The sequence below is a fragment of the Peromyscus californicus genome, unplaced genomic scaffold (genome assembly GCF_007827085.1).
Source record: "Peromyscus californicus insignis strain IS unplaced genomic scaffold, ASM782708v3 Scaffold_20__1_contigs__length_68692818, whole genome shotgun sequence".
In the NCBI taxonomy this organism is placed as follows: domain Eukaryota; kingdom Metazoa; phylum Chordata; class Mammalia; order Rodentia; family Cricetidae; genus Peromyscus; species Peromyscus californicus.
This window is the reverse complement of record NW_026294503.1, coordinates 21,038,616-21,049,249: the sequence shown is the minus strand read 5'-3', so window position 1 is coordinate 21,049,249 and position 10,634 is coordinate 21,038,616. Positions and strand designations below refer to the sequence as shown.

The 10,634-nt window shown below is 43.5% G+C and overlaps 1 protein-coding gene across 1 annotated transcript in view; it reads left to right on the top strand.

Annotated features, from left to right (window-relative positions):
- The first annotated feature begins 1,071 nt into the window (after positions 1–1,071).
- Enpp2 (ectonucleotide pyrophosphatase/phosphodiesterase 2) overlaps positions 1,072–10,634 on the top strand; it is a 114,345-nt gene continuing 104,782 nt past the window's right edge. The window contains exon 1 of the mRNA XM_052747819.1: positions 1,072–1,254. Coding sequence (XP_052603779.1) covers positions 1,234–1,254 — 21 coding nt within the window. The 5' untranslated portion in view covers positions 1,072–1,233. The remainder of the gene's footprint in view (positions 1,255–10,634) is intronic.

Here is a 10,634-nt window from a genome sequence, read left to right as displayed (position 1 = left end):
ACTTTGTTTCTTGTTTGTTTTTGAGACAAGGTCTCACTCGGTAACCCAGACCGGCTTTAAACTTGTGGCAATCTTCCATGCCTAGCTTAATGAGGAATTGGGCTTTTTTTTTTTTCCATTACTGGGAATTGAGCCTTTTCCTGTGATACAAGTGATCTTTCATTGAGCTACATCTCCAGCCCTTACCATCTTGACAGACCTAGAGAAAAAAAAAAAGAAAATGGTTTTGATAGCGTTGATGATGGACATTGATTTCATCCCAAGAACTCCTGTGTGCACCTCTGAAGCCAGATCTTATACTCAGAGCATCTTTTCAGTCTCTGGTAGAGGGCAAAATGGACACAAAGTTTTAAATATAGTCAACAAATTCAAGATATCTGTGGCTATCAATGATGCAACTGCCATTCTATTAAATTCTAATACCTTCATATTTACCAAATTGAAGCAATTACACAGTTGCTTTATATTAGTTGTGGTGTCATTAAGTTAAGGTGAGTCACTCAGAGCAGAGGCCAAGATTTCAGCCTCTTGGTTAGAAGATTGGACATGAGTCTCACTTCTGTTTCTTTGTGTGTAAAATAGCAGCAAGAAGCAGGCTCCCATACACTCCGGGAGGCCAAGTAACAGCATGGTTGTGAAAATCCCTTTAAAAAATTGTGACATGTTGAAGGGGTGGAAATATGGTGGTCCTCTTCCCCAGCGTGCTGAAGGAACTTTCTAGAATGCGTACCCGGCTGGGGGGTTCACCTGGAAATGCTGCTGGTTTAGGGGCCCATTAGGACATCACAGCAGGAAAGTCCTGCAGCAAGATCTTCAGGAAACAGGAACGAATCCTAGAGAAAGAAAGGGAAATGCACGCCAAACTTCACAGACTGCTTGAAAGATGAAAAATTAACCCGGCGCCGTTGGGGGTGGAAGTGTGAATGGCGGTGCTGGACGCCGGGTCTTCAACGTCCGGACACTTTTCCTTCCCTAAAGCCATTTTAGTCAAAGGTCATGTGTGTGTCCTGTCAAAGGCCAGCTTCCAATGGAATCACTGTCCCCCGGGGATAGCGGCCCCCTGACTCCATCTGCCTTGGAGAAATCCCAAAAGCAAACGGCCCAGCGCAAACAAGCGCAGTCAGGAGTCGCGGTCCCGGGCTCAGCTCCCAGGTCCCCGGGCCACAGCCGAGGCCGTGTCCGCAGCGCCCTGGCTGGAGCGAGGCACCCGGACGCCGCCGCCGCCGCCGCAGCATGAGCCGCCACGCCGATCGGGTAGGGTAGGCGCCCCTCTCTGCGCGTGCTCCATGGCTGGGGCTCCCGGGTCACCGCGGCTGCACGGTGCAGCGAGGGGGCAAACCCTTGCAAAGGGGCCTCCGCAGCAGCCGGAAAAAAACAAAAACAAACAAAAAAAAAAAAACAAAAACGTCCCCGGCTTGGGCTGCCTTCCCGTGCCCTCAGCTGGACCGAGTTCCAGGCTCACAAACGCGGAGCTAATTTTGAGCTGTTCGTTGCCAGAGTCTGTTTGGCTTTGCAAAGGCGTATCTCGTTTCTGGAAAACAAGCCGGTGTTAAGTGGCAGAGAGGGGCCGGGGACGAGTCTCAGCTCACCCACGGCTCGCGCCTGTGGCGAGGGAGCGAGCCCCTTTGGCCAGAGCCAGCCGCAGGGGCTTCTCAGGGAGCTCTGCCCTTCTGGGACAGCTAGCCTCCTGGCCTTCTTGTTTACGACTTGTGGGACAAGCGCTTGGCCAGGCTGGGGAGCATTAAAGCCATCTATTTCAGTAGCATTCTCTGTGCTCCTTCCTACCCTTGCCTCCAGGAGACAGACCATTTTCCGAGTGGGAAAGCCCCTTCCCTGAAGCCAGGTCCCAGCATCCAGACTGCCCTTTTGTACTTTTTTTTTTTTTTTTTTTTTTATTTGAACAAGCCTTTCGGATAGACCTGGCCACTTTGGGTTAAGATTAGAGGACCCGGTTCTCCACTGATCGCGGGTGCTTTTGGTCTGGGCTTGGAAGTCTCCAAGGGCAGAGCAGGTGGGCCGCAAGGAGCGGTGGTAACGGGTTTTAGAGAAGGCGGTTTTCGCGCTCCTTTCATCTTAACAGGTTAACCAGGGGGGCATTCATTTCTCCCTAACAAAGGGGACGAAAGCAAAAGCCCCTTTCGTGCTCAGCGGGACTCAGAGAAAGAGAGAGAGAGAGAGAGAGAGAGAGAGAGAGAGAGAGAGAGAGAGAGAGAGAGAGAGAGAGAGAGAGAGAGAGAGAGAGAGAGAGAGACCTTTTCTGGGATTTGTTTACGTATTTACAACACGCCCAAGTCCACCAGACTAGGAGGTTTTCTGCATTTCTTCAGATGTTTTTCTGAACTTTACGGTCCTTTCCAGAGGTCGCCTCTAGCGCTGCTCAGTTTGCTTCTTCTTGAAAGAGTGGGTGGCAAGATCTGGCTGTCCTTATTTCCTACCTGTCCCTTCATACCTAGTCAGGAGCTTTGGTCCTCCACTCTGAAAACGATCTTTTGTTGACGGCCACCAAAGGCCTCTTTGCACCAAAAACTGTAGCGAATTTTAAAGTCCTGTTCTTCAGGCTCTTGGGGCCATTTTGAATAGTTGGCCATTCGCTCTCTTGTGTTTGGACTCTTAGATTCATTCCGTAATACCCACCCCTCCTTGTTCTCCTCTACCCTTTTGAAAGTCACCACATAATGCCTTAAAGGGCCTCATTTTAGAGCTGTTGGTGTGCACCTCTGGCCTCTCCTTGACTGTCTTCCCGTGCCGTCCTGTAGGCTACATCATCCCATCCACTCCACGAGCTTCAACCACTGCGGACACATATGATGTCAGTACCAAGGCCTTTCTCCTAAAACATCTCCAATTAGATGTTCTACAAAGCATCGTGAAATCAAAATGTTCAAAACCGAATCTGTCTTCTCTGTTCTCCCAGCTCTGTTCTTCTACTGTGCTAACGGCATCCCCATCCTGCTCCACACAGAAGAATCCCTTAGGTGACTTGCTGTCTTCTCTGCCTTTCCTTCCTGTCTTCCTATTGGACGAAGTTCGCATGGGCTCCTTCCGTTGTTTGAGTTCAGGCATTCTGGTCACAGTTTTACGTTAGTCTCATTTGGGACCAGTGTTGCCCAATCTGTGTCTTTACCTATACTGGGTCCTGGTCTCATTGCTGTCACAAAATATCTGACAACTTAAGGATGGAGGATTTCTTTGGGCGCACTGTGAGAGGGGATAGTGTCCATTATAACGGGAAGGCTGGTGCTGGGAGCCTGAAGTGGGTGGTCACATTGCCTACTGTAGTTAGGAAGCCAGATGTGGGTGGGGGTCGTGCTAAAGCTGAATAATGGGACACAGCTAGATTTTTCTTTTCCCCTTTTTCAGTCTGGGACCACAGCCCATGGGATAGAGTTGCTCATATTCAGGGTGGATACATGGTTTCCCTTCCGCTCTGGAGACACAATCATTGACATCCACAGGTGTGCCTTTTACATGATCCTAAACTCAATCAACTTGATCATGCCACCTTAACTCCACATTGTGTCAGGCAGTGTTCCTAAAATGCAACATGGTCATAGACATGCTTTTTGAGATGTCTTTAGTGAATTTTCGTATTTTCCTTTTAGGAATGATGTTGGTATGTATAGGTTCTCCACAACTTGCCCTTTTACCTTACTCCTTGCTCTCCTACCTTACCAGTTTACTCCCCATCCATATTTCACAAATCATTTGGCACATTTTACACACACTGTGTACAAAGTAGGCATATTAGACTATCACCCCCCAACCCCCGTCAGTATCTAGCCTCATTTTTTTTAAAGTGACTCAGCCGATAACCACCTTTTCTTGGAAACTTCCCAGACCATCTATCTGCTCCTCTTCCAGAATGGGATAGCAACCTTGCCATGTTCTCCCAAAGCTTCCTTTTCTCTCATTATCAGTCCTTACAATTCTTTATTGTGATGTTCTAGTCATCTGCCCCTCGGTAGATGATAAATACCCATAGGACACAGAACAACTGCTTTTGTCTCAGTATTACTTTTATCCTAGGATCCTTAAGTCCTAGTGTCCAGTGTCTCAATTGGGATGCCTCCTGAATTCTTGTGATTGATTTTTCTTTCCTGCTTGCCCTTCCTTCCTCCTCTCCTTTCCCCTCCCCTTCCCTCGCTTCCCTCCCTTCCCCACTTCTCTCGTCTCCTCTCGTCTCCTCTCCTCTCCTCTCCTCCTCTCCCCTCCCCTCCCCTTCACTCTGGGTCTCATGTATCCCAGACTGGCTTCAACCTTGCAATACGGATGATGGACTTCTGATCCTCCAGTCTCTACTCCCTGACTGCTGGGATCGCAGGTGTGCATTATCACACTTAACTTTATGTAATACTGGGGACTGAATCCAGTACTTCATGATTGCGAGGCAGGCACTGTACCTGGGGCTGTATTCACTAGCCCCAGAATTCTTGTGAATTCTTTTTGGAAAAGAAAAAGAAAAAAAAGTAATAAAATAAAAGTGTGTGTGTGTGTGTGCGTGTGTGTGTGTGTGTGTCTGTCTGTCTGTCTGTCTGTCTGTCTGTGTGTACATAGGAGAACAACTTTGTGGAGTCAGTTCTCTTCTTCCATTCTCACATGGGTTTTGGGGCTTGAACTCACATCGTCAGGCTTGTGTAGCAAGTACCTAACGTTACCATGGACCCATCTTGCTAACAGCTATTTTGTGAATTCGTATGCAGTGCTTAAGAATGAGTATTCTGCTCAGGCACTGGGTTAGATGAGAGAGATACAAAAGCTTATGTGAATTTTTTCTACGGTACAGTAGGATAAAGAATAAAGATTCACAGGAAAAGCCAGGGTCTTCCAACTGTTTTAAACAAGAAGGGTTTAGAATTTCTGGGTATTTGAGATAATGTTTCAAGTCTCTACTGTGTGATCCACATCTGAATTGGTAGGCTTTCCCTATCCCAGCACCTATCCTATCCATCCGCAGGCACTAAAGGCTTTGGTAATTTTGCCTCTGTTGACCATGAAAGCAAAGAAATCCTCCTTGGGCTGCAACCCAGCAGGACACAAGGACACTGAAAGAGAAGGTACTTGGGACTCAGAATGACCAGAGAGGAAGATCTCCAAGAGCTCTCTAGAGAATGATAGAGACTTTGGGAGGCTGCAAGTGAGAAAATGTGGTTCTGATTTTCGAAAGAGAGAACTATGCATTTGGAAACTCTGAGAGGTGAATGGTGATTGCGTTCTATAGGGAGTTATTTAGACTTTAAGCTTTTCTTAAGCTCTTTGGGGCCATGGTTCTTTTGAGGTTTGGATGCACATTACTCTTCTTAGAAAAAAATGCACAAAAGACTACACACAGCATTTTGCATAAACTTTTAGGGGGTTCATCCAAGTCTGTCCTTCAATACCCTTGAGTTGTTAAGGACTTTTGACTAAAATATCTTTAATCAAAGGGCTAATTAATTCAGTGGATATTTGGGAGAAGGGAGTAGGTGGAGGTTAGGAGCCAGCATAATCAAATTATGCGTGTTTTCTGTTTTGAGAGGATCCTGTGTAATGTGTGCTAATGACCGTGAACTTGAAGTCCTAGGACCTGGGCTCACGTCTCTACTCTGGCAATCACTAGTTGTGTAACTTTCTCTCTGAATGGTTATTTCATTATCCAGTTTTTAAAAGGATAGTTGGAATTTTAGCTAAAATGAAGCATTTGAAAACATGTGGACTGCGCTATACTTAAAAATAAGAAGGGAATGGTGGGAAGAAGAGGAAGGTTGAGAAAGGGAGGAAGATGAAGGAGCAAATATTTAGAGAGGGATGAGATGGAGAAAGAACAGACAAGAACAGTTTGGGAGAGAAGTGGTGCCTTCATGTGCTTAATGCTTAGAGATTTAATCTGGCAGTGGAGTTAATAGCAAGATGCTGCTTCTAAAATTAAAAAGTTAGGTTAAAAAAAAAGAAGTCTAGAGTATCAAACAGAAGATGAGAACCATTTTTTTCTGTGTTCTTCAACCTTCAGAACACTACATCTCGATTTCAATGCTGCATGTTAAGTTATTAGCAATTGCTGTGTGAACATCCACTGTGTAGCATCCACTGTGTTGGAAAGGCAGACCTGATCATGTGGAGTTTGCAAGGCAGACGTTGCGGGCAAGGAACAGATGGCTTTAATTTGGTGTTATACTTTGACAGAGGAAACTGTAGTTCCGATGGAGCTACACAAGAAGGAGTATTTAATGCAGACTTAATGGGACAGGGTAAACTGTAGAATCGGTATCTGTCTACACTGAGATTCAAAAGCTGAGTAGGGACAATCCATTGTAATTCAGCCTTTGCTGGGTGCCATGTGCCCTGATTTCCTGGTGCAGTTCTAGAGTGTGACTTTTTCTTCCTGGTAGCTAGCATGTACAAGAGAATCCTCATTTCAAACAAATGTTTTATGATCATCCATCTCCTTGATATAATTTGCCTACTTGATTCCCTGATATATATTTTTAGAGAGCCCACAAGGTACTTTATGCTCACTATTTATGCTCACAGGCACTTGAGTGCTACTGTGTTTACCTATGTCACCTCCTCCACCAAGAATAAATAACCTTCCGTCCTGAATCCATGTTCTCACTGAAAAGACGCCATTTCCTCAAGTCCTAACCTGAGTCACTCCATGGCCTTTATCAAGATTTCCTTCCTCTTCCTCCTCCCACTTCCCAGTCCTCCACCACTTCTCCTCCTCCTTTCTTCCTCCTCCTCCTCCATCTCCTCTTCTTCCTTTTTCGTAAGCCTATTTAAACATGGTCAGTTGCATTATATTCCTGAGCATATAGTTATTTTTTATATTTATTTAAGTCACTTTCCTAAATTCCTATCTTCCAGAAGTCCAGAGCTATGATCTGTGATCACTTCCATAACCCAGCAGAGTGAATGGTGATTTGTATAAAGCGAGTCTTTCATATGGAAAGTTTTATTTATTAAAAATGGCTGTATTTTGTCGGAGAGATGGCTCAGCAGTTAAGAGGACTTGCTCTTGTGGAGGACCTGAATTGGGTTCCTAGCACCCATATGGCAGCTCACAATCATCAATAATTCAGGTCCCAGCATACCCGGTGTCCTCTTCGGTCCTCCAGAGGCACCAGGCACACATATGGTACACATACTTATTTATACACAGGCAAAAAACCCATACACATAAAATACAATAAATAAATCTGAACCCAGCCATATTTTATTGTATAGGCAATACATACATTGTCTAGAAAGAGATGAATGAAAAAAGTATAAAGAAGAAGCAAAGCAAATAGTCTAATGTCATAGTACCCAGAGATAAGCATCAGGACCCATGGGCGAACAGCCCTTCTAAATTCTTTTATGCACTTGTATCTTAAAACGCAAGTCATGCTTGTCATTCTGCAACCTGTTTGGCATGTAAGAACAAGCCCTGTGCCATTATAAGTTCTTTACAAATGTGATCGTTAATGAGTGAGATTGCATCCCATTCTATAGCTACCTCATTCCTTTAGTGAATTTCCATAGCTGGGCATTAGACTATTTGCATTTTTTTTTGATGCAGCACGTAATGCTATGATCAACTCCATGAAACATGCACCTCTGCAGCCATTCTATATGAAACATTGACAGTTTCTACAATGAGAAATCTAGTTAATGACTGAAGAGAGTGTGTTGAATTGTTAAAGAAACATGACTTTTTTTTTTTTAAAGGCCCCCTGACTTATTTTTTTCATTTTTACTTTGGAATTTTTTTAGCTTATTTATTTTGTTATATATTGGCTAAATCTAAGAGTTTCTGCACCCATATTTTTATACCCATAGCTTAATGAAGGCATCTAATCTGGAAATATGTCAACAACTCGTGGGTTTTGAACGGAAGGGTTGATAACTAATAAATCATATGAACAAATAATTGAACTTGAAGGCTAAGCACTTTGATGACAAAATAATGTGAGATGGATTCCTGCTTATAAGCTGAATATGAGAGGAAATAAAGACAGAGCTGCAGTAAAATAAAGGTAATTCTCTGGAAAGATGGACACTGGCCAGTGTTGTGGTGTTTGGAAAAGGTGGAAGGCCATGGACTTGGATCCTTATTCTAAAGTAAATAATCAATCATTTTGGGCACTCAATAAGCAAGAACATTTCCATTGTAGAGTCGAATGCTTTCATCAGAGGAAAAACAGGCCTTATTTGGAAAGGACTGGGAATCTTTGTGGTTACTTCAACAGACTTAATCAAAGATGTTATTATGGATTGAATTGTATCCCATTCTCCAAGTTCATGTGTTGGAGTCTTAGGCTCTTAGATCTCATAATATGACTTAATTTGGAGATAAGGTTTTTAGAGGGGTCGTTAAAGTAGGCAGTGAGGATGTGTCCTAACCCAATATGATGGGTGTCCTTGTACAAAGAGGAAATGTAAACATGGAGACATGCAAGGAGGGAGATGATCTGAAGAGGCACATGGGAAAAGAGGCTTGGTGAGCCAAGGAGGGTGGCCTCCGAGGAAAACAGCCTTCTGATTGATGCTTGGCTCTTATACTGCTGGTTTTCAAGATATGTGCCAATACAAATGTGTTGGTTCAGCAACTTTTTATTAATTAATTAATTAATTAAGTAGAATTTTTTATGTCATTTTCATTCCCTCTAGTCTTTTCCATCCCTCCTTCTCTCCTACTGAGACTCTTTTTCTTCCTAACAAATGCCCTCCTCCCTTCAACTCCTCCCCACTTTTCTTGATTCACAAAGTTGAACTGTTATGACTTGCATGAGCGTAAACTGGGAGTTCTTTACTGGAGCATGGACAACTTAGCAGTGGCTATACCACCAAAGAAAATGACACCTTACCCCAGCACCCATTAGCTGCTCATTGTCTCTCTGTGAGGGCTGAGGTATCCAGAGACCCTCCCCCATGCATAATGAAGTGGTGACGGGCACTGTCTTGAGCAGGTGACCACAGCTGCAGTGAGTTCATGACTGCAATGTCTGGGTCATGTCTGGAAGACCTTGTTTTACAGCACTCTTCCTCAACCTCTGGCTCCTGCACTTTCTACCCCGCTTTCCAGATGTCCTGGAAGGGACCAGGCACTCTGAAGTCACTTTCTTTTCAAGCTTGGCTCAATCTCTTCCCGTGCTACTTTGTTATGGCACCTGTGGATGACCAATGCCCACTTTCTGATATCATCCTACCCTGAGTGTGTTTTGTCTAGTAACACTCACCATTTGTTTTCAGTCACCAGAAATTCTGCTGTCGCAAATGGGAGCACAGTAAGATGACAGTGCTTTGTGGCTTACAACTTGTAAGGAACTTTTATCTCCACACTTGCTTTTGAACTTGACAATGTTTGCAGTGAGAATTATTTCTTCTCCACTCAAAGGATTTGCTGACTGACAGAACAGGCTCTCTCAGTATACAATTTGATTACTGACAAAGCCAACTGTACAACTTTGGATATCTTGGATATAATTGAGTTTTTCCATCATTAATACTGTTCACATATTAATTCAACGTAGTGACATGAGGTGTGCCTAACATTTTCCTGGAAGCTGCTCGACTTTAATCAACAGGAACAAATGCAAGATTATTGCACTTTTTCCTTGGGTGACCTAAGCTTGTTCTTGGCACCCATGAGTGTGAAATGCTCGACTGTCTCACAATGTTTCGGTGGCTTCTACCCAGGGGACTTATTAGTTCTGAACCTTGGGGTTAATTCCACAAGAATGCAATTCCTTTCCTTCCTTTGAGAACAAAATGTTGCTTGTGTTGATTATCTCCATTAAGTGATAAGACCAGAGTTTTCACAATGGTGAACCACAGTGATCTATATAGATAGGACATCAGATTTAGTGAAAACAAAATATATAAAAACAAAATCTCAAGATGCTCCAATTAATTTTAATGGTATATCTTTCCAGTGTTAAAAACACTAAAAACATGTATCTAGAAACTATATCCATAATATACTAGGGAGTAGAGAGTAGGCATGTTTCAATATACCACTATTTCATAAGGTTATATGAAAATTATACATTAATTTTAGTAACACCAGAGGCCATTGACAAGATTAAATGTCTTTGGTATTGGTTGGGGTTTTTATTTTACTTTTTTAAAACCCCATTTGAAAGCACTAGAACTGCACTTGGGATAGCATTTTTGATGACTTGTCTTCTAGGAGTCATGCAAAGCACTTACATCAGTGATCACACATGGTCTTCAAAACCAGGGCTTGGCAGGGCTGGAGAGATGGGGTAATAGTGAAGAGTACTTGCTGCTCTTGCAGTCATTCAGGGTCTGTTTCCAGAACCCACAAGGTGGTCCACACCCTTTTGTAATGCCAGATGTCAGTTCCAGGGGATCCTGTACTTTCTTCTGACCTCCTTTTACTTTTTAAATTGCTTGTTAATATGTATATACACCCCAACAACCAAGAGTTGGCAAATTATAGCCTGTGGGCCAAATCTAGTTTTACCTATTGGTTTGTTTGTTTGTTTTGTTTTTTAAGCACTGAATCAAAGTTTATTTTACATATGCAGGACAGAAAACAGCAAAAAGAAGAAGCTTTTTCATATAGCCAACTTTAAAAAAAGGGCTCTTTAGAAATAGAAAAGAAGGACAGGGGGCTAGGGGTGTGCAATGTAGAGTGGTTGGCTAGCATATGT